Here is a 25,235-nt window from a genome sequence, read left to right as displayed (position 1 = left end):
TGGCGATCCATCCAAATTTTGGGAGTCAGCGAAGTCAGTGAGAGAGGACGCCCGGGTCGAGGGATCGCTTGATTAACATAGCCGCCCGCAGAAGTTTCCCTATCCGATCCGAATAAACTTGAGTATAAGCACTAACCCCACGGTCGTGCGCCAGTGTTCATTTGTCATGTCATTGACAAATAAATCACAATCTTTCGTATTAACTATGCTTAAAGAATACCTCTCTTTGCAATGCACTATCAGCAAAACCAGCAGGGACGCCAATGTTATTGTTTCGTCAAAAGAAGTCTACACGCCGCAATTATTGTACGCCTGGCAGCGTTGTCTGCATAATAATTTGCGCCAGAACGTCCATGTAATAAAATAACACAATCCATGCATTGAAAGATCATCGAGGCAGCAACAAAGTCACATTGTTTTTGGATCAGAAACAATAAATATAAGTAGTATGATTATAAGTTTCAATATTGTAAAGCTGTCCATTACACCACACATAAATGAAATTCATTAATGGACATTTTCTTAATCAAATGCAATAACCTAAATTACAGTTGTTGTATAATTCAAATGGAAGACAAGTTGTTACAGTCAACATGAAGTTGTCAATACGCAGCATACAATTGTCGTTACGCCATATGCATTTGCCTTTTAACAACAACCATGTACTTACAGATAAATCCGTCCATAGTTAAACTAAAAAACACATTCTACCAAACCTTTTTTTTAAAACCGACAAAAAAAGATATTGTCAATATCTATGTACATGGTCGAACTATGTATTTTTTAAGAAGACGTTTTGTCTGAAGATTTTTATTGATTTAATTTGTGTATGCATTATAATAAACGGGTAACTAAACATATATAAAAATAAATAAAACAATAAAACATTGCCATCGAGCGCCTATGAAAATTACGTGTCATGCTCAACCACATTCGATCACGTGTATCCGGTTAGTATGCACTATTAATACATTTGGTGGTTTCCCAAACCTCGATAAGACATAACATGAAACGGACGGACTGAAATGGACCCTCAGGTAGTAAAAACTTTTAAACACAAATAGCATTGATATGTAACATCTTTATATCCAACATTAGTGATATCTTACTATTTTAATTTAAGGTTAACGAGGAAATTCGAGGCGTTAAAGATTCCAGTCACGCCATACTGAATAGAGTCAACGAAATAACGAGAGAGGACGACTTTCATCGTTGCAAATGGTACTACCAGTTTACTACATATTGTATGTGTCTGACATATAATTAACACTGTACAGACAAAGACTACATTATATATAGTAGCATTTTGACTAACATGATTTGTTTACATAAACCAGGAGTGTTAAAATAATGCGTGGTATACAGAGTAATTGGGTCATTGTTGTTTAGTTTCGATTTCGTTTAACTAATGTATTAATCATGTTCTATTTGCAGCTCGGAGTCCCTAGAACAACTTACAAAAGGTTGGTGCTAAATCGCATGTCAAGGTTCAATTCGACAAAATTCTGCTATTACATAAAAACTATAAAACATTATTATTATATGAACTCCATTTTCTATTTCGATTCTTGTTACGTTTTTTATATGCACATGCTAGAGTACATGGACAAATCAATGTTTACTAAACATATAAATATATGGATTATTTATTTTCCGTATAGATTTGTCACGTCTCAGCGACCGCATTGAGAAACTTCGATTACACGAAAGCACCAGTGAGTCAGACGCGTCAGAATTCGAACAGAGATTTTCTGTTATTCAGTCGCAGATAGATGAACTCCACCAGTCAGTTTTGGCCTTGTCCGTCAAAGATGCAATACCGGAACTCACCGATTCGAACAAGTCTAATGCTGGTGATGTTACAATTAAAGATGACACTGTGATACATCTTGAAGCCGAATTTAATACAACAGTCGGTGGTAATGTGAACAATGTATCAGCGGGTAATTCTGACATGGTTGCCACTGATCTCGAAGAAGCGGTCGTCCAAGAAACACCATCTAATGTTTCTCCCGACTCGTATGTGTGTTATTAAATATATTATGTTTGTTTATTTGATTCTTCCTATTATTAATGGCAAATAAGATTGGTTGTGCGTACAAGTAAATAATAAGAAAACCGACATACATCCGTTTCATATAGATTTATTTAAAAAGAAAATTATCATGAAAAAATTGTAATGCGCTAGGTCGACATGGAGAAGTAAAATGCCAAAGTGTGACGCTTTCATTTCGTAGTTTTTTGTATATGTTTGTCAAACTTAACAAACGTTGTAATATTTGTTTGTTTTTCTTCGTTTACAAGGGCTGTTATAATTGCATAACTACTTTACAGCCTCCAACGGCAACATCCGAAAACAAATACGAACCCAACTACACCGACGACAAATAACATAAATAGCCCTTTAGTCATGACAACTTCGACAGGTTAGTCTTTCTAAAAGATTATTAATTCATATGTGAAATTCATACATGTATGATCATCAATTACTAATAAATTTTTTTGTCAAAACCACACAATTCAAGAACGTTGTAAAGACTAAAAAACTTATTTTCCAATTTTGTTTTGTAGGCCCTCCTCTGATAGGGAATAGAAAGAATAAACTTGCATTTGCATATAATTAAGCGAAACGTGTATGTTTAAATATAATAAAGAAATTAAATTGTAATGCACTGTGCATGCGATATGGTTTGGGTATGCATATACATAAACTTTATTTTAAATACAATTGGTCGAACACGTACAAACAACTAAGCAGTTTTTCTGCAAGCAATTTTGTTATGTACTTGTATTTCTTTTCCAAGTTATGAGAATACTGATGTGTATTTTTAATTTATCGTTCGTCATATGAACATGTATTGTAATAAAGTGGTTGCAATTTAAATCACGTTACTGTAATATTGAGCGTGTTGATAACCAAACCAAAAAAGCCTACTTTATTCTAGCAAGTGAAAGACCATATTTAAGAGCCAGAAGAACCAAACATGATGCTTCTAAACGAAACAAAAACAACCCAGAAGGAACAGATTCAATCCCTTCAATGTCTGCAGAAATGAAGCAAGTGGTGTCGTAAGTGTTTATAGAATATTCTTGTATTTATGCTCTAGAAGTTTGTGTTGGTCGACGATTGTAATAAATGTGCTATGTTTTATGATGATGTTGTAAATTTGATAGTCATAACATGACACAGAACTTATATAATTAAGTACATGTATCGACATTTGCTAAGTGGGCAAAGTCTGTAATTGTCCGTAGAAGTGTGACCTCTGTACGTGTACTTTGCGATTGTCATTGTTTTCTAAAATACAGGAAAGAAAAATAGATTAAAGAAATAAACAATTCTTCATTTGTTAAAGTTTGTTTTCAAAAGATTATATAACAAAATATATAAAGTAGCATTGGGCACTTATGTTATGATGTTGTGCTTTTGCAGCTCACCGTCCAAAATTTCGGCCGAAGGTTTCAAGCCTAATTTTGTAGTGTCAGCAAATAGAAAACAGCAGCCACCACAATCTATAAGCTCTTACAGCGTCGGTAAATCGAGTTCATCGGGTAATTAGTTTAAACCTATTTATTTAAGCTCGATTGCTTAGAAAGCCTAAGGCTTATTTGAAATGCTATCGAATCAATTTCCTGATACTAGAACCTGTACTTAGTGTGTATGGTGGAAATCTAAAGAACACTCCCACAATTAGGATCGAACCGTGACCGCCCGATCGCTAGGCGGCCACCATAACCGCTACACCACTGCGACTTTTAACCGGGTATTTGAAGGCAACTGTCTCCCTTGTAATTCATACTGTTAAAATAATATGTTGAACACTTAAAGAACTTGATGATATGACTTTTTTTATTCAAAATAAGACTTTATTTCTGAGTGTTTTATTCTTCGCCATTATCCCCATGTATTTAAATGAATTAAAAATGTCGTATCGAAACATGTGTTCATGTAGGTATATACATTTTCAATCAAAAGTCTCGTTCAAACTGTATTGATATTAATAACAGTATTGCAACAATCAATGTCAAGTTAACAATTTGAAACAGAAAAATTGATTTAAAGATATCGCTGCAAGCACTTACAGAAAATCACAATTTGAAATGTGTTCGATGCGTATTCTAGCATCATGAAATATCAATCGATGCAAGGATAAATCTTGCAACAAAATTGTAAACATTTAAATTGTAATGATGTGCATGAATGTGAACACTTATTTTGTCATTTAAGAGACGAAACTGATCAGACAAACAGAGAAAGCATATTTGTTTGGCGATGAGGATGCATGGAAGTCCATGGCACAGATAACCCTAGATAGAGGTACACGAAGTGTTTTATCTGTGAGAAGCATGAAGGTTTTAAAAGAGTAATTTGTATTAGGCAATATGACGAGTTGCATGTTAAATTCAATATTAGATAAAGCATTTTTTCAGTATTAGTATGATAAATTGGATGATGACTTCAAACCAGTACGTCACAATGAACACTTGAATGTTCCACTTATTTTGTATGGATAAAGTGCAAGTACATGCCTTCGTCCAGCCCAAACCCGTATCATGTATCATGGGATATCAAAATACATTGGCACAAATGATAATCATATAAAACAACTTGTCACCTTCAATAAAACTTGTCACTTGATTAAAGGTAAAGGCCCCAGTGGACGCTTGAAGTTTGTACATGATCCTTATATACCAGCAATTGAGATATTGGATGCCAATGTGCCGATCAGTTCAATTTCTGTATAAGGCATTGATTATAATTTTCATCATGCACTTACTATGGTTGCTTCGATATTTCAAAGACCTATATAATACATGTGTGTATAGGTCATTGGATATTTTAAACGTCACAATTGTTAAATAGGTTTTGAAATAGGTTTTATGCGTAGCCACAGTTACAAAGGAATGGTACATACGCGTTGTGTTAACTATACTCATAACTTCAGTAACAAATCTATTGTTTCTGTTTCCAGTGACATTTAGCAGGGGGATACTTCTGACACATTTCCGTTCTTTATGTTTGTTTTCAGCGTTGCAGACAACAGGGCATTTAGACTGCGTTGTGTCTGTGCTTTGTTTGGATATATCGGAGAGCATGGCATCAGGGAATGCATGGGATCATGTCAGGGAATTTACAAACGATTTCCTTACCGGTAGGTAAAACATGAAGTCTAAGTAGACCTCAAAAAATGAAGTCTGATTAGGCCTCAAAAAATGAAGTCTGAGTAGACCTAAAAAGAATGAAGTCTGAGTAGACCTTAAAAATGAAGTCTGGGTAGATCTTAAAAAATGAAGTCTGAGTAGACCTTAAAAATGAAGTCTGAGTAGACCTTAACAAATGCAGTCTGAGTAAATCTTAAAAAATGAATTCTGAGTAGATCCCCCCAAAAAATGAAGTCTGAGTAGACCTTAAAAAATGAAGTCTGAGTAGACCTTTTTATACAATTGTCTCTTTGAAAAGTATTCGCAGACATGCATTACACAGAGCGCTTCTCACATACTGATTAAATTGATTAAGTAACCATGTTTAAGAAGTCAGTGATCAAAAGAGATTGTCGAATGCAACAACGATGAGGTGAATTTATGTCATGTTTTGTGTCGCTGGCATGTCGATAAGCGAGGATTGTGAAACAGTATGTACAGCTGAAAAAATTAAATTAAAAGCATGGCCGTTGTAAGTTGATGTTTGGATTTTTGAATATATTTTTTAAGAATATTAAATATAAATTAAATAATGTATTTACCATAAAAGCGACACGAAATAATAGAAATATTTCTCGATTGTGTAGTAATTACCAATTAACACACGGTTTTCAGTTTTGATGCGAATGAATTTAGCACACGTTAGTCCGAGGAGTTGTAAATTTATATACTGACAACGCTCAACCTAAAATCATTTCGATTCCACATAGGCCTGTAAACGATTTCTGCAATTACAACGCGATGCATATTTAAATTTTAACACTACCTTTAAATTGTGGTTTATTGAAAAGTGGAAACTGTGCGCACGTAATGGTATGATAACAAACAATGCACATATACCGGTAATTGCATTTTCATTAACTGACAGAAAGTTTCTTATGTAGAATATCAATTTGGTATTTTACACTTAATACAATTTTGGTCTGCGCAACTTAAGAATGGTAAAACCTAATGCCGATTCATGTATATTATATTTACTCATAGTTATGAGTAAATTTGTTATTCTCTATTCTCAAAATACTATTAAATACTCATCATCATTACCAACCATATCATCATTATCCTTTCAACATCATTATCATTATCATACAAATAATAACAATGACAAATAGGAGTGAGTGCTTGTATTTGACAGGACTTTCGACATATAAATGCAAGAAAACAAACAATTTGTCTGACGCCCGTATGTGTTCCGTGTGAAATGGAAATCGACCTCAATGCCACCGCTCAGTTGATGAGTCTCGAGACGACAGCAAACGGTGTAACATCTTTGTTCAGATGTCTAAAGAACTGATATGATACTATTTAAATGATGAAGGACATGTTATTATGAATACTCAACATGCACATGATTGACATGTAAAAAAAGTGCAAATTTATTCATAACAGTTCGACGGCAAGTAAATACCTGAAATCAAGAATTACTGTTTGAATAGACTGATCCCTGCCGATGCCCAAAGTGCACACAGGACGCCCCATTGCCCATCAATCCCGTTAAGTTGCTTAAATATTATAAATTTACAAATGTGAAACATTAATTTGTTTAAAGAAGCTGCTATTATCTGTAAGATTCATCCACCACCACCAATCAAGAGAAGTGTACATGACTTCACTTACACCCCATACAAAAATCGGTAGTAATAAACGATTCAGGTAAAACCGCGAGCGGGATACGCAACCATACTGCCCATTTTTCTTTTATTTCCTTTTTCTTTAATGGCAGGGGGACGTATGAGGACCCATAGCTCAAGACCGGTGTCTAGGTTCCTTCATCACCTCCCGAAACCTCTAATTTTAGAGAAATCTACAAATAAGCAGCTCTTATTATACTGTAAAAATTAAATAATCTTTAGTAAAACATGTAAATAAAACGTTATAAATTTCATTGCGCAAATTAACATAACAAATTTACAAAAATTAAAAGCATCCCGTATACACCCCGGACATCAACAAAAAACAAACAAATCACTCAAGCCATACAATCCATAAAACACTTAAAACAATGTTGATAAATCATAAGTATTCCGTTGTTATATATATATATATATATATATATATATATATATATATATATATATATATATATATATATATATATATATATATATTTATATTTATCATATGTGCATATGGCGAATTTTTTTAACAGCTACATTTAACCGACTTCAACATAAAACCAGTAACACCGAAACGAAAAAATTAAGTAATCGTAAAAATAATAATACCTTTTAAAATTAAACGTTCATTACGTAAGAAAACAAAAATGATAACACTGACATTTAAAAATACCAAGATTTCAATAAATATGCAGGAAGTACTATCTCCAGGAAACGAGAGTCTCATATATGAAAGACATAACTTTAAAATTCACAAAAACACAATATGAAGCAAAAGATGAAACATAATAATCAAGAAAACTTAGCTGCTTCAAACTTTAATGTTAATACACCATTCGACATGTTTGGTAAAGAAATCGGTTCGTGTTTAGATCCCATCTCACACGGACTAAAAACCGAACTGAAAATAAACTTAATATCGACTTTATTATTGCAAAATTATAACGTTAAAATGATGTAACCAATTATTTAGATATACATATGTCCATAAAGGGCGGCGGCCGGAGTTATCCATTGGTTTCTTTTCCATTCCTTTTGCCGGTCAAATGCAACCTCGAATGGCGACTCAATAGATTTGCAAATCATATATACCCAAACACGAAAAGCTCGTGCGCTTACGCGTTAAGTCCTAAACACAAAACCCGTGCAATTTTCGCGCTAAACCATTACCATAATCTCTCTTCTAAATAACATGTTTAAAACCATACTATACCGTATTTATCAAACCTAGAATTATTTCATTTATAACTTAAGTATGTTATGTATTTCTCTTCGTTTACTGTTATATAGGATTGGCAGAAAGCAAAGCAAATAATCCTCGACTGAAAGACGAATACGTCGCTGTAGCAACATTTGGCCATAGAACAGAATTAAAACTGATGTTGACGACAAACTACGACGAAGTTCGACAGCAAATTGGTATGTACTAATTAAATGATTATTTAAAATGCAAACGAGACACGAGGAAAAAACACGTGTCATCACGTAAGTGGGGAAAATGTCCGTTTAATTTGTGTTGCAATATTAAAAGGTATTCAATTTGTACGAATACAACATTTTATTTGTAAGCTTTGTTGATGCCGCCTCGTGTATACTTGACAGTTTTTGTTGTTCGCAAGAACAACTAAGATTAATGGTGAAGTTTTGAAAATCGGTATGCAGACAACAACCGTTCACCAAATCACCAAAAAAATCGATGATTAAATTGCAATCCGCGCGAAGAAATAGTTCGCGGAGGTATACTTTACGTAATTAAAAGTAGTGCATTATGCTGGTCACGTAGGGAAAGAATTCGCGCCGCGAAAAAGTATACTTTATATAACATTTTTGCGAAATGAAAATAGTGCACTGTGTGTTACGTAACAATTGTCACAGGGGCAAGACAGCCAATAGATGCATCCACAAAGACGCAGCAGGACTTCTAAATGAACTCATAATAACAGCCGAATCTTTATCAGATCAACGGGAGAAAAACTGGAAAATCCAATATTATTGTACTAAGTGATCAATAAAACCATTATTGCATTGTGTAAAGACAAAAAGAAATATAAAAAACGGTTTTATTTTAATATGCATATACATTCCATTCTATTATGGTTTCATGATACATAAAGCGCAGTTCATTTGGACCATTCGTGACAATCGAAAATAATTTATCCATAATCGCTGAAACTCAACCAAAAAAGAAACTGTTTGCATTGATCATTATAAAACGGAAATTGTTTCATTATCTAATTGAAATCGTTCTTGAAAGACTAAATAGACTACCGAAATTTGCCACTTTGCTATAAATTACACAGTTCGACTTCAATTTTATGTTGAGAAGAATTTTGCTTAGATTTTCCAGTAATAAGAAACACATATATTTTTATAGACCCGCGTCATGCGAAAATGGATGTTATCCCTTATGCGGCTGGCGTAGCTATGGTTCAGCCTGCGCATCTCGCAGTAGGTCAGTAGATACCTAATGAGACCACGAAACCTTGAGGGATTTAAAGCGGACAGCGCAGCTCTTGACCAGACTGCGTAACTGAGCAGACAGGGCTTAAGCTACGCTAGGCAACGCGCCACAAGACACATTTTCGCATGGCGCGGCTCTAAAAGTATTATGTGTCGTAAGAAAACTGCGCTTAATCAAATATTAGAACACCATGTATTTCGATTGTGAAAAACTAAACTCATAATAAGTAATGTGAGGATACAAATGATGTGATCTCCCGTAGTATAATTTTTATTTACGAACATTTAAGTGTGGTTTGAATACACGTACAATTAATAAAACACATTTCATGCGGTGAACAGGCGACTAACAAGTGACAAAAACAACAACAATTTAAACATTTTTCTTTAATTTAAAACGTATTTTCTAGCTTAAATTCAAAGTCAGGATATTATATTTTAGCGTTTCCGATAGACAAACTTGTCAATCGCGATTTAATCAGCTGGCGGTTAAAGTTGAAAATGTTAAAGAAAAGTGCGATTGTCAAACAAATCAAGGCTACTCTATAAATGTATTAGTATTCCCTAATTTAAATGAACTTCGATCAGCAGCTTGAGGCTGCACGTTGCGACCGGGGCAAGAGTCACCCGCATAAAATTTTCTTTAAGACTCCGAAGAATTGCCAAGCGGAATGGTAATTGTCCGTAGTTGGATAGTGGTTTAACTACATCGTATAAGGAGGGTCGGATTGGGGAACTTCTTCGGGCGGCTCTGTTAATCAAGCGAGTACCGTTATCCCTCGACCCGGACGTCCTCTCCCGCTAACTTTGCTGAATCCCAGAACTTTAAAGGCTCGCCAGGCGGAATGGTAATTGTCCGTAGGTGGATAGTAGTTTCACTACATCGCCGGAAGAGGACGGGTGCATCGGAGATGGCAGCGTAGAGGACGGACGGGGCGGACCTTGGGTAGAGATAACAGGCCAGGATGATGGAAGTGTCTCAGGACGGCGGTACTCAGTACGCTCAACGTTCTGGAGAAACCGCTCTGGGGTTCGGGTCGACGGCTTGTGGCGCCTAGAGAGGCCATAAAAGCGGCGCAGCTCGCGAGGAGCGGGAAGAAGGTCTTTTTAATTGTCATCACTCCCTTGGCGGAGTAACCATGTCCTTTTAAGGGCAACCCGACATTAATTGTCTTTAAATTGTCTACAAGTGCAGACTAACGTCTCATTGGCCTCCGTGCAATGGTTTATTTGGATCAAAATTATTTCGTTGGCGAATACCCGGTTAGCCGTGGTAAATTTGACGTACTTTGGCTGAAAATAAAATATTTTTCCTTGAAAGATCACAGGGGAAATTCTGCACATAATGTAGTCATGAAGACTCGGCGATTACCTGTAAATAAACTTTTGAATTGCACACACACTTTAAAGGAGCACTATATACCTTTTTCAACGCGTAATTGCAACAAACGCTCCATGTGGTAATAGATAATATACTGATAAGAGATAGCATGACGAACTTATCAAATATTCAAGGATATTCAACATTACAGGGTCATATGTGCTGAAACAGATGCGTCACGGTAATTTCCCGGCTTTCTTTCTAGTCGACAAACTTTAATTTTCGACTATTATTTTGATTGACGTCGATTAACTAAGCGTTAACCGCCCATGTGGTTAGCGTGTGGCTGTGATATAAATTGGTAAAAACATCATTTTGAATGAAAAATGATCAAATTATAACGACAAATCAACTTCTCTTAAAAATATGACACTATCAAATATATATATATATATATACATTTAACAAGGTATTCAACTCAAAATCACCCGAAAAACAGGGTACATCACTTTGAACAACCATAACTTCATCAAGTATGCAGCGATTTCCATGAACTCTGTCTTATTAAACACAGAAATGAATTTCCATTCTGGAAATGTACATATCTTGTTATTTTGTTACAAATGCTGGGTAAAATTTTAAGAAATAACACGATACACAACTCGTGTGACCTACTAGTCATCGATCAGACCCGATATATGAATAAAATCTTCAGGAGTAAAGATACACCTTCGCATTTGACCAATGAAATAACTCGTGTGTTAAAATGATAGCCAGTTGACATGTATGAAAACAAAGTTTTCAAACTGCGTTGGACAGTTAGTTTTGATGCATTATGTAACGACCTAAACGGAAAGAATGTTTTTTATACGTTCTATTGAATTATGGTACCTAGGTCCGTGAACTTTGCAGGAAAAATGCCATTTTCTCTGTGGAGATTTCAGTCTTTGATCGAGTCTGATCGATGACTAGTAGGTCAAGCAAGTTATGTATCGTGTTATTTCTTAAAATTTGACCCAGCATTTGTAAAATGTTGCAAGATATGTACATTTCCAGAAAGGAAATTCAATTATACGCTGAATAAGACCATGTTCATGGACATCGCTGCACAATTGTTAAGTTATTGCCGTTCAAAGCGATGCACCCTAGTTTCGGGTGATTTGAGTTGAATACCTTGTTATATATATATATTTGATAGTATTTTTTCCAGAGAAGTTGATTTTTCGTTATAATTCGATTATTAACTAGGTTTTCCGAAGGAAAAAACTGGTTATTAGATTGGCGAATGCGGGCGGGCTGGCTGGCGGGCTGGCGGGCGGGTGGAACAAGCTTGTCCGGGCCATAACTTTTTCGTTCATTGTGAGATTTTAAAATCATTTGGCACATTTGTTAACCATAATTAGAGGGTGTGTCGCGCGAAAAAAATACGTCAATATCTCCAAGGTCAAGGTCACACTTTGAGTTCAAAGGTAAAAAATAGCCATAAATGAGCTTGTCTGGGCTATAACTATGTCATTCATTATGAGATTTTAAAATCATTTGGCACATTTGTTCACCATCATGGGACGGTGTGTCGCACGAAAGAATCACGTCAATATCTCCAATGTCAATGTCGCCACGACTAAAAATAGATTTATTTTAAAACAAACTTACAAAGGGGGTTAATTTTGTTTGTTCATTTCAAAAGTTCAGTTTGAGTTGTCTCCCTTTATCAGATTTTTTTTCACAATGAAAACCTGGTTTTGTGACAATTTTGTCCCTTGCTTTTCATTTAAAATGATGTCGGGCATCATCCTCACACCTTTCAACTGCAAGCAATATGTATTTATGAAAAGTAAAAGCAAATGGTGAGCAATTGTATCCTTATGGCGAGTAAGTTGTGTTCTACGCAGTAGCACTTTAAATTCATTATATGTATATTTCGCTTTTCTATAGCCATATGTTCATATTTGTTGATTAAAGTCACTTCGTAAGCATCTAAGTGAAAACGCGTATGTATTTAAAAAAAAAATGCAAAATTGTTGCTGTCGTCTGTCAAGTTCCACGCATGGAAAGCGTGCGTGTTGCAACAGACAAGGTGCTGTAACTAAATAAAGACGCGCAATTCAGTACATGTAGTATTGAATGACAAAAAATTAAATCGGAATAAATGCACACGATGAGAAAGTATTGAACCATTAACATTTTATGAAACTACAATAATTTACGACTTACGTTCCTAAAAAATATTAGTGACGGGTGGGAGAGTAGAGGAGTTACACGTTAATGTCAGTACATGAAAATGAATAAAAATGAAATTAAAATGGAAATACCTTAAATGAAGCATTTTATTTCAGACGAAAAATATTTAAAAAATTAATGTAGTTTGATTTGCAATTTAATACAATGTTATATGATAACAATACATTTATTATTAGAATGTTGCAGTTCATTTTTTGTTAGATCGCCAAACGTTTCCTTAGCGCCAACTTAGGTATACTTGAATTTCTTTTTTCATCCTTGTAATAATAAGTGGAGTTTGTGTGAATCCTGTATACAATAATGTCATTTTCCTCCTTGATGTTTGTTTTTCAAAATCTCACCACTGTAGAAAACAATAAGTAAATTATATTGGTGTTTGCAATTTTTTCGCGGCTGTTCGATTGGCCTACGTTAAAAAGTCAAACTTCATATTCTGTGACTGTAAGTAATATTACATACGTTCAAATAGCGAACATCTGCAGTGCCTTCAGCGCTTTTATTACCCTTACAGAAGGACTTTACTAATTTACATTTTTACATTTACAGAAGGACTTGTTTTGGGCGGACCTAGTCCACTCTATGGAGGTCTAATGATGGCTTTAGCTGGAGCGATGTCTGCACGAAGTGCAAGTACGTAAAAATCATCTGAAATGCCCTATGTACTTATTAACTTTACTAGCAGTAGAAGCAATTGTAACTACAATAGCACTAATTTCAAGACAATGATTGAATATGAAACTACCATTGGAATAAAATATTACACATAAATAATTGTTTTACCATTAATTTCTTTTATTCTTGTACCTGAAATAGGCCCTACTATCAACGACACTAGGATTCTTCCGAAAATTATTGTTCTAACGGACGGTCAACCATCGGAACTTATGCTGAATGCCGGTCCGGATAACCAAGACCTCAGTAAAATGGATCATGTATGATATAACAATCAATCATCTAAAAATGACAGCAAAAAACTGTTAATTATAAATCGAAGCCCTCTTTAGCTGAAAACGTGATGACTGGTTCTCTGGGCTCATGTCAAATTTGTTCAAGACTTTAATGCACTTCAGTTTTTGTATGGTACGACGAACATTGTTTGGTTATTAAACTGACCATATAGAGCGTGTAGAACTATCCCTTTTTGCAATAAAATAATTTGTCTTTAAATGTATTCATTTCATAAAATGATTGCACCTATATGTAATGTAAGATCGTATACAAATTTAGTCATATAAAGTGCGTTAATTTTAGACCATGGCCCATTTGGTGCAGGCGGTGGAAGAGCTTGACAACAGAGGAAATTCGCTGTTTTTTCTGGGCGTTGGAAATTATGAAGAGGTAAACTTCCGTTTATGGAAACACAAAAAACCTACAATACGTTCGCTTATTGTTTGGCTGTGAAATGTTATTCTCAACGACAATACTTTTAAATGACTCCACAAAACTGATACAAATTTTGATTCCATTATTAATCTATTTTGCTGTTAGTAAAATAACCAAATGTGACGAGTATCCTTCTTAAGACAGATATTGTTGTTATCGAAAGGCACCTGTCTGCTAAAATATGTTTTATATAAGTTATAAAAATTTAAACTGTGTGTAATTTCATTTTAATGTTTGATATTTGTGCTGTGTGCACTGATGTATATGCAGCTGGGCACTCGTCTCAAACAAGGAAACATAGTATGTAATTATTTTCGATATCTCACTTGGTGCAATGTCAGGATTTGTTGAGCAGTCTTTCGTACATTAAAATTATGCAATTTCACTTGTTAATAATCCAATAGTCGGGCGCATTATCTAATTGGTTTGCAGAGGTTCATAGCAACCATGACGGCCATGTCTGAGTCAAGGAAACAATACACGTACAGAGATGGACGAAGACTGGCACGTCGACACTATCTTGCTGTAAGTTATTGGTATTTTGAAATTCATTTGGTAGTCAACTTTCATTCAGTTTGGAAATGCACTGCTTGTGACACCGTTTATTTTCATCCTAAGTCCAATTAACAAATAATGGTATTTCTGCATAAGATTTAGTTGTTCGAATCAAAATTAAAATCAATTTAATATTGAAACAACATCTTATAGTTTTGTGATGCAACAACTTCGAATTCAATGGCAAACATTACTTTGAAATCAAAGGCAATTCTATGGGAACAACAAATGGCACCATCATACGCGAACATCTTCATGGGACATCTTGAAGGACAACTCCTTAATTCGGTTTATTTGAAACCACATAGGTGGTTGCGTTTCATCGACGATATTGACATGCAGTGGTGTAATGGTCATGAAAAACTCAATGATTCTCTTAAACAAGCTAAATCTTTCCACAACTCTATTACATTTACCAGTGAAGCCTTGAATGAACAACACGTATGTTTTGATTCTGTCTCACGTATTGAAGGGGAACACCTTGTGACTGACCTCTTTTGTAAACCAACGGATAGTCATCAATACCTTCTTTCTTCCATGCAGCTGCCACCCACGGCATTGCTGCATAAATATTGCTTTCAGTTTAGCAATCCGTATTAGACGCATATGCATTCAGAAAAGTTCCTTTGATTTGAGAACACATGTGCTAGCTCAATACCGTCCCAGGCGGGAATAGTAACCTACCATCCGGAGTTTCCTATCATTATTGCAATTATTGACAACCACTAGTCCACAATATAATGACATCGACAAAACTACCAAACTTATTCCCTGAAAAGCCTACAGAAAGCCAAAAGTATCAGGGACATACTTGTGCGTGCCAAAGTAACACCCGAAACTGTAAAATAAAATGCCCCAGGTAAGTCAGTCCCATGCAACACTGCTCGTTGCTAAACATGCAAGATTATGCAACCAACACAGACATTCAAAATATATATAAGGCGCCATTACGTCAATTTAGGGTACCCGTAACTGCAAAACATTAAATGCAGTATACCTTATGACGAGTGCAACAAACAATATGTTGGTGAGACAAAAATGACTGTGAGCAAACGCATAAACTTGCATAGGTTTGATTGGAAAACATTTTAACAAATCCCCCGTTGCAGCACATTTTAGCAAACCTGATCCAGAGATTAATTGCGACGATATGAAATATGTATATGTAATATTATGATATAAGTTTCTAAATTTCAACAAAAAGCAATATACCGGTACTGAACGGTGTTTGACTACATTTGGTTAAGCGTCATAAATTTGAAACTCATTAGCTAGATAGCATGTAAAACAATCGAGTCATCATAAATAAATTAAGTTAATATTATATTTTAATTCTTTTTAATTTCAATGATGAGGCTTTTTACACTTTAGTTTTTGCTGTTTAATTTGGACCTTGTGTGAGGTGGGGTAGAGTTTTAACAAGCCTTTAAACAAGTAAAGACAAGTTTTTGCTTTGCCCATTGAAAGCAGTAACTCCAGTGTTTGTTTTTTTTTTCATGAATAATGTGATTTGTATGTAATACCCTGTTTTGTACTGTTACTCTGTCAAATGGGTTGAATATAAGACACTCTGATGATTTTAATAATTCAATCTGGAGATGAGTTTTTTCACCTATTTCTGAGGTTTGAGTGGACTCATCGTTATTTGTAGCTAAAGGACAATATGGTTTTCATATGCATGTCTTTACTTTCAAAACATAAGAAAAAGGAAATCTATCCGAAAAGATCCTCCTTCCTTCCTTCGTCATTTGTGAGATGATCCTATTATGCTTGTTGTTGTGATTCAAATCGTTATATAAAAGTCATATTCACCTTTGTACTAATTACGTGTGATCAAAACTTTCATAGAAGCACTTAGAAACGGTGAGTAACAATATTGATATGCTATGCATTTGAGAAGGTCAGTATTATTGTTGTCTAAGTTTCATTTTTATTAAGAAAAACAATAAAAATGTATATTCATCTCTGGACTTAATGGCAAAACAACGAATGTTTTACAATTATACTAACATGTTTAATTGCAGACACAAGGAGGGGTTCACGGCTTGTTAGACATGTCACTGTTTCTTCAAAACAGAATCAGTATTACCAAGGAAGACTCGGTAAGGCGTACACAATTTTCCGTGTCCACTTAGCAGAACGAACATATTTTGTTTCCGACCCTAAACATTTATTTGGTAATCCAAGTTCAGTTTTCGATGATGACTTTATTAAATCATATTTGTCACATTTAAATTTGAGTTTGCGATCTTAATGGTTAAAGTTGATCATATTCGACAATTTTTTTTAATAAAACCAAATTAACAAAATAAATAATGTTAAATCAAGATTACGGAATGTTTATTCTTATATAAATAGGAAATAAAACAAGTTAACGAAAGCAATAGCTAAGTCGACCTTCCTAGCGTATGTGTTTTTGCGATAAAAGTGGAAACAAATTGCATTTTATTTTTGACCAAGTGTATTTTAACTAAAAAGTCACTTAAAATTAAGTTGATATTATATATAAGTATGTTGTGGAGTCTCAGCTCATTTACAAAATATTGTTAATATGTCTGTAAGTGAAAACAAAACTCGACAGTAGATCCAATTAGAATTGAATTGAAGTTATTAGATGTATGTTTGTGTTTTAAAACGATGACAGACATATGGCAAGCCAATTCATTGCCTGAAAGTGTTAACAGTTGTTGTGTACAATTTCACAAAAATTATATAAGTGAAAGAAATCCGATAAAAGGTCGATAAATAGCAAACATATATTAAAGTTGAGAAGAACTTTCACCAGACCCTTCATATCGTTTAAGAGTATAAAATCAGTAAACTAATGTACACTTAAACAGTCGAAAACAGAATCAAGTGCTTTAAACATGTGAACTTAAAGAAAATATCTAATATCTTTATGCTCCCAATAGGGTGGAAAATGACAGTCGCACTCTCCGTCCGGCATTATATTTTCCGGACAATTTTCCTCAACGCTCTCAGATTTTGACCTGATATTAGTTGTGTGAGTTAACCTACATGACTTACATATGAATTGTGTTTTTCGTTCCGGTCGATTGATTTTTGGCGAAGTTATGGGCCTTGGACTTAGACATATCTCTATAATAACCGTTTTCCGGATTTTTTTACGAAACGCTTTCATATATTTAGCATATTTTTGGTATGTGAGTGTACCTACAAGACTTACAGATGAAGTGTAAGTATCGTTCCGGTCCATTTATTTTTGCGAAGTTATGGGCCTTGGACTTAGAAATTTCTCTGTAATGACCGTTTCCCCGAAGTTGTTAACAACACGCCTCCAGAGATTAAGCTGATTTTTTTTGGTATGTGAATCTACCTACCTGGCCTAAAGATGACGTGTGAGTTTCGTTCCGGCCCTTTGTTTTTTTGCGAACTTATTTTCCTTGGACTGAGAATTTTTCTCTATAGATTCCGTTTTCCATAGATTATTTACAACACGCTTTCAGATGTTTAGCTGATTTTTTTTTTGGTTTTGGTATGTGAGTTAACTACATGACTTACAGATTAAGTTTGAGTTTCGTTCCAGTCCTTTGATTCTGGCGAAGTTATAGGCATTGGACTTAGCAATGTCCTCTAAAATAACCGTTTTCCGGACGTTATTTTCGAAACGCTTACACATATTCGGCTAATTGTTAGATGTGCGAGTCTACCTACATGACTTACAAATGAAGTGTGAGCTCCGTTTCGGTACATTAAATTTTGGCGAAAGTAATGAGCATTGAACTTATAAATTTTCTCTTTAATAACAGTTTTCCGGAGATTTAAACACATTGCATTTATATAGTTAGCTGATTTTCGGTGTGTGCGTCTGTCTACATGACTTACAGATAAAGTGAGAGTTTCGTTCCGGTCAATTAATTTTAGGCAAAAGTTATAGGCCTTTGACTTAGAAATTGTCTAATCTTAATAACAACCTTTTCCGTTGTTTTTTTTACCCAATGCTTTCAGACATTGAGCTGATTTTTGGTTGTGAGTGTACCTACATACATTTTCTTCAAACACTTTCGGATTTTTTTCTTAAACGCTTTCATCCAAGGCCCGTTATTCTGTCAAATATCAATGGACTGTAACTTCGTCGTGATGTTTTCAATTGGGATATAGCTTCGGTGTGGCTTCAAAGTGAAGTTGGAGGCAGTTTGTTTCACAAACTCGGCTCTTGTTTATTCACGCGACACATCAACTTTGTTTGTTTCTTTGTTCGATATATATACCCGTCGATATCGGTCAAGCGCGTTGAATTTGTCTAAAAAACGTTAATTAAAAATTTGAATTTTGGTGCATTTAATTGTTTGTTTTATTTCATTTTAATTTTCCTCGTTGTGTTGTTCAAAAATAAGAAACAAATTAAATTAAAAACAAAAATCGTAAGAACGCACGTTGACGTCTTAATATTAATATGGGCTAAACCTCTGCGAAGACAATATTTTTCTTTGTTTGTGTCTATGTGAACTTTTTCTTGTAAGCGAATATCATTTCAGCGTCATTTGCATTTAAATAGTAGTGGGAAGTATTCTTGCTTTCGATGAATGTTTCCATGTTTATAAACGCGTGAAAGTTAGTTTCGGTTGTGTATCATAGAAACAACGATTGACGAAATACTATGAAAGGAAAATAAATAAAAATGGATAAAGTTCAATATAAACACCATCGATACTAAACGGATATATAAGACAATTATATAATTAAAGCAGCACTGTAGGTTCAAATAACATAGTGTCATGTTAATGATAAATCAATTATGAACGCATTTATTCACCAGGAGGATATGAAGGACATTCGTGATGAAATGGCGCGCCGCGTGGGCAATATAAAAAACGACTTCTATAAAGAGAGCAACGACCCGACTCTTCTCCGAATAGGTTCCCGCGTGCGGAGGGGACCGGATTGGCGATGGGGCAATCAGGACCTTGAAGGGCCTGGAACCGTTGTCGGACATCACGGTAAAAGTTGGGCTGTACATGAACGAGCTTATTTTGTTTAATATAAATTTGTATTCTGTATCATTATAAGAACCACCATAAAATACATGTCCATATTCACTTTCAAAGGCTACATTGTGTTATTTATTGTCAAACGAAGCTAATTTTATCGCACACATCTTATTGAACTTTCCATATTTCTTGTACAAATGCATACATGTATTATTGTTCGTGTAGTGCCAGGACAAGTGTGGGTGACATGGGATCTGAATGGGCAAACAAATGTTTACAATTATGGCGTGGTAGGGTACCAAGTGATTCCAGTCGACGAGCCCAGATTCTTGAATCATGGCGAAATAATTGATGTCGGATGTACCGTGAAACCAGGTTTGTAAGCAGTAATTGTCGAAAGTTGTGTGAATGATACACCAACTGTATAGCTGTCTTACCTTTTTCAATGAGCTGTGCATAGAATAATTGAATTGTCGTAATGGACTGTACATAATTACTGCAGATGAATGAAGCTTAAGCATGTGTTGTCGTTTTTTAAGTCGGTTGCTAACGATCCTTTCTTGTTATTCTACGATTCTTCATTGTTAAGGTCGTGATTGCACATCAGGAGATATAGCGTCAGGGAATACCGGTGTTGTGCTTAAACTGGAAGATGATCTCAAGGCATTGGTAGGTGCTCTTCGCGTTTGACACATTCTGTATGTTCTCGGTTCTTAACTAAAGAATGCATGTAATCAGTGCAATCATTCAGAAAGAAACTGTTAGAAACATGCATCTATTTTTTCAATGACTTTATTTTATACTCATATTCAGTCTGATATCAATGCTTTATGTTTAAAAGTTCTACACAATTATTAAAATAAAAACAAGTTGGATAACTTGTTTGTGTAGGATAGTCAGGTGGCCTTTTAAACAAGTTTTACGTGGATTATACTAATTGAAAACATATTGAACACATTATTAGTATGCTAATTTGATATAATGATAAATATCTACGTTTAATAATACTTAACTATATTATGCTTTGTATGATATTTAAAACTTGAAAATGACGGGTTGTAATTGATTCATTTTTTGTTTTAATTCTATCGTTACTAGGAGAGTTAAAGTTCGGTTGCACTGGTCACATCAAAGCGTTAACGATAATTAGGACCGCGTTCTACATTTAGGTTTATTCCCTGATGATGCAGCAGAATTTTCGAAATTTTTAATTCGTTAAAAATTGTTCTTTTATTACTATAAGCATAGAAAGGAATGAAATATTAAACGGTTAACTTACATTGATATACGCTTTATTTTCAAGGTAAAGTGGGATAATGGACAGAGAGGAAAATATAGTTACGGTTTGGATGGGAAGACAGAAGTGGAAGTCTGGTTTGTATCGTTATATTGTTGTTGGCCTATTTGCAGTAGATGCTTTATATGCATTAATAAAATCAGGTAATATTAGGCGCATTATATCACCTAAGGCCTATTATAATATACCAAATAAAGATCGAGAACTAATAAAAGAAATAATTTTGTAGTTATTTGAGCCTAGGCGATTTGAATTTGCTTTACAATCTTTTGTTAATAAATTAAAAAAACATAGGCGATTATCGTTTTTCAAACTGTCCTTTTGTTGTTAGCATGCGCGATCTTCTATCTGTTATCGGATTTCACTTTGTACTTAAATGTCGTTTACATAATATCTATTCTTTCCATTTACACTGCAGACTGTATTTCAATATAATTTTAATATAATTTTAGTTTCAGAGAATGTATACAATATGATAGTTTATTATCATCACAACCCCCTATGTCATCACAACCCCCTATTATATTTTTTTTTATAAATTTCTTTCTGGAATACAATAAAGGACGTACGCGGCATTTAGTTAAACATTTTCGTCATTTAAGCTTTATTGCATTTCCGTGAATTCATGTGAGTAGATTTCGAAAATTTAATTAGAAAAATAACCAAAGATAAATAATAACATGAAGCAATAGGATTTAATCATCATGTGTTGGTTGCTTTGTCATGCATTTAGTATCATCATGTATGTACGCATAGATTCAATGTGGGTGTTTACTCCTCCAGTTCTTTTTGCATTATAAAAAGTACCAACTGAACGAGAGAAAAAAATACAATCGATTTTACATTTCGAAACGTCAAGGAATAGGAAAATACATATTTATCGTTAATTATGAACCTAAACCTAACTTAACTTGGGTCTGAAACATCCCTGATAAGCGTTTCTTTCTTTTTGGATGTCCATACGTCAGTATGTGTGTCCTTCCGTCCGTTGCGATTTCCCGGCGAGATATCAGACACTACTTCTCAGAATTATATATGCAACAGTCATTAACGATGGACATCCTTCTCTGTTTGCTCCGTTCAAAGATTTTTCAGAGAAAATTTGCCCTTTGATTATTTTGCTTCCAGTGCTTGCCATCTGCATCAAAGCCTCGGTGCAAGGTACTTCCAGGTCGCCCTCTCTTACTCTTCCCAATGGAGTTCCATTTGACGGATTGCATTGTTCTTTATTTGCTTAAAGGCAGTGTGGATGTCTTCTTTTGTTGGTGCACATTTGGTTGACAGATCAGTGGAGTTCATGTTCTTGGTTCTGTTGCAAGCGTCTCTAGGTAGTTCCGCTTGTCTTCTGTAATACTTCGATCGACGTTCTTATTTGGTTCTAGTACTCTTATTGTGCTTTTTCTTTTGCTGTTCGTGTTCTGCTCTTTTTGAAACTTTGTTTCTGTCCACTTCGTTCTCCAACCTTCTGTACCGTCTTTGCTTATATCCATTTTTATGTACTACGTGTAGCATCCCAAAAGATAGACATGTGCGTCCTTGAACTCGAAAATGCGTACCCGTTGCCGGAATCAGCTAATAGCAACAGCAACATTTAGCGAGCACTCTCGTCGCATAAAATAATCGTTTAAATAGCGCAAATAGTCGAGTGGCGATGGTTTTGTGAGGTTATTTAAGGTTAATCAATCTTGAGTGCAAAGAGATTCTTAAAAAACATTGGTAACCCAAACTGTTTGTGTCAGCTTTCAGTTTGCAAAAGATTGATTTAGCACAATATTATACGACACTAAAATTCATATACCACTTAAAAACCATATATATTGCAGAGTACGTCCTCATACGAGATTTGGCTAGTGTTTAGAACACAGGGCACTTGAAATTTACATTGCTATTTATAATTAATAGTTTTCTCTTCAGTTCGAGCACATTGTCCAGAGGACAAGGCTTCACATTACATGGCAGTTCCCATTTAGAAAATGAAATGAATTTGAGTAACAGCAACAACAGGAATAACAAGAACAGTGTAAGAAATACGTCAGGAACAACATCGTCTAAAAATAAAAATAAAAACAAAAACAAATAATTTCACTAGAAGAAGTATCACGGTTGATATTTTACTATGTATTAAGAATCTGTTTCGTATCGCAGCTGTATTGAGGGCACTCAGATGGAACAATGCTGTTGTTGGTCAATGTTCAGATATTGTATTATATTTAAACTAATAATAATGCATGTGTGAGATACTAATATCGTCAATATATTTGAATGTCTTCAAAGTCTGATGATTTGTTATTTATCGCAACATAATTTACTACTTTTTACGGTTTAAGATTATTTTTGTCTAACCATGTATTTTAACAATTCACTCATATGTATATAGAATCTTATAGATGTTCATACTTCAATGGTTTTATGTATTTGCTATAAGATAATAGTCTACATTGTTTGTTGATCATGTTCAAGAATTGTTTGCTTTGTCATTTTATTTCGAGCTCGCCTGCGGACAGCTCCATACGGCTTTTATGATTGCGGTTCGGTGTACGTCCGTATCTTTGTCGATGTCACTTCACATGAGGATACTCTTTATGATTTAATGATGTTTTCATGTTTGCAAACTAACTTTAAACTAATAAAAATACACTGAAACATCGTTCAGCAATATATTCTTCATAAGACGGACGTTATGTTACATTTAATAAACAAATAATTAATTTTAATATTAATCTATGCTAGTAATATACGAGTATCCTGTTGTGTTGTTATACAATGACCTGAACGATACATTTAAATTAAACACCTCACTTATTTGTAAAACTTTATTGGAAAATTGCACAGGTTTAATAAATTTAGAGTATGGACTTTGATCTAGTATTAATGGAAGGCACAATTATTCCTACCATTTCAGCATTAGGCGGCCCCTGGTGTCTGATCACTTAGTATTAGTATTAACATCATCTTTCTCACAAAATCATAAAACATTTCGATGACATAAATACTTAAACTCTCTATAATGTTATGATATATGTATAACAGTATTAGCATACTCTTTTTACACCATATGCACGCACATATCTAATTACAAAATATAACGGACGTCCAACGCCACCATTGTTAGGACGAATAATTACATTTTCGTTAAACAACAATTAACTTAGTGTAATGACCCAGTCCGGTCATTATACGCCTATTTGCTTAAGGTTTATGCTTACGTGGAATGCAGTTTCCATGGTGATACTACTTTTAATTATACTAATATTAATGATGACGAAGATGATAATAATGATGATGATGATGATAATAATAGTAATAATTGCACTTACCTCGTTTTTCACGTAAGGCTGGCTATGTCCATTGTTTACATCACTTTAACACTATAATCCATTTATTGTCCATTACTTTTCCAACGAATTATAAAGTGCATGAATAGAAAACCAAGTATGACATTAACTGTTTCCATTTGTTCCTGTTGTTTATAGACAGGCCATATTTATGCATTTGTATGTAAATGTTATGAATAAATCTGACCTGTCATGGCCGCTAGGACGCCGAATTGGCCAGCATCATGGTGGATTCTGACAGCTCAGGCTAACAGATTGTTATTGGTTGATTTTACGAGCTGTCAGAATCCTATTGGCTGATTGGGATGATGCTGGCAGGCTGTCATATGGTCATTTGTCAGTTAAGGTCACGTGGTTACTTTTGAGAAAGTATATAAGGGCGGTAGATTTCAAATTTGTCAGCACAACTTCCATCTTGGTAGCTCCACTGGACCTGGCAGTAAAGTGAGTAAAACATCTTGGGTAACTATCAATAACTTGAAACGTATTTTCGAGAAAGTGTCCACCCTAACTTGTCTATATTTGTTAGAACATTTTTAACCTACTAAATAAACATAAAAAAATATTATTTAAACTGCCAACAGTCTTGTTGAATATAATACACTGAAAACCCAATAAACCCATCCTGACGGACGCCACAATTGGTGTCAGAAGTGGGATCGTTCAGTGCCGAAGGACGATTTTACAAACCCGCCTGAAGTTATAGTTAAGTCCAATGTGATGACGTCATTGAATGAATATATGACGTTGTATTTACTAAGCGCTCACTGAAGTGGTTTAAAGAGGAATATCCCTCGATAATTTAAGATATTTTATCCGTAATTCGCGAATCGCAATAATATAAAAAAGTTAAATATTGTGTGTGTTATTTCT

General features: G+C 34.6%; 1 protein-coding gene across 1 annotated transcript; it reads left to right on the top strand.

The window, feature by feature from the left end:
* The first annotated feature begins 956 nt into the window (after positions 1-956).
* On the top strand, positions 957-24,943 carry LOC127877977 (uncharacterized). The gene is made up of 20 exons (XM_052424308.1): positions 957-1,037; positions 1,124-1,221; positions 1,435-1,463; positions 1,662-2,019; positions 2,335-2,426; positions 2,946-3,069; positions 3,434-3,552; positions 4,229-4,318; positions 5,031-5,153; positions 8,109-8,237; positions 13,387-13,470; positions 13,654-13,772; positions 14,092-14,178; positions 14,656-14,748; positions 16,803-16,880; positions 19,559-19,739; positions 19,956-20,105; positions 20,320-20,399; positions 21,034-21,104; positions 22,942-24,943. Exons 1-20 carry the CDS (start codon positions 1,026-1,028, stop codon positions 23,105-23,107), a joined length of 2,283 nt encoding a protein of 760 aa, XP_052280268.1. The 5' UTR covers positions 957-1,025; the 3' UTR covers positions 23,108-24,943.
* The last annotated feature ends 292 nt before the right edge of the window (positions 24,944-25,235 follow it).

Source organism: Dreissena polymorpha, chromosome 4 (genome assembly GCF_020536995.1).
Source record: "Dreissena polymorpha isolate Duluth1 chromosome 4, UMN_Dpol_1.0, whole genome shotgun sequence".
Taxonomy (NCBI): domain Eukaryota; kingdom Metazoa; phylum Mollusca; class Bivalvia; order Myida; family Dreissenidae; genus Dreissena; species Dreissena polymorpha.
Note: the sequence above shows the minus strand (reverse complement) of the source record. Positions and strands in the feature narration are given on the sequence as shown.

Excerpts from the sequence above, each read along its gene's own strand:
- LOC127877977 (XM_052424308.1), top strand. Across the intron at positions 4,319-5,030 it reads ACAGATAACCCTAGATAGAG|CGTTGCAGACAACAGGGCAT; the intron begins GTACACGAAGTG and ends GTTTGTTTTCAG. Across the intron at positions 14,749-16,802 it reads CACGTCGACACTATCTTGCT|ACACAAGGAGGGGTTCACGG; the intron begins GTAAGTTATTGG and ends GTTTAATTGCAG.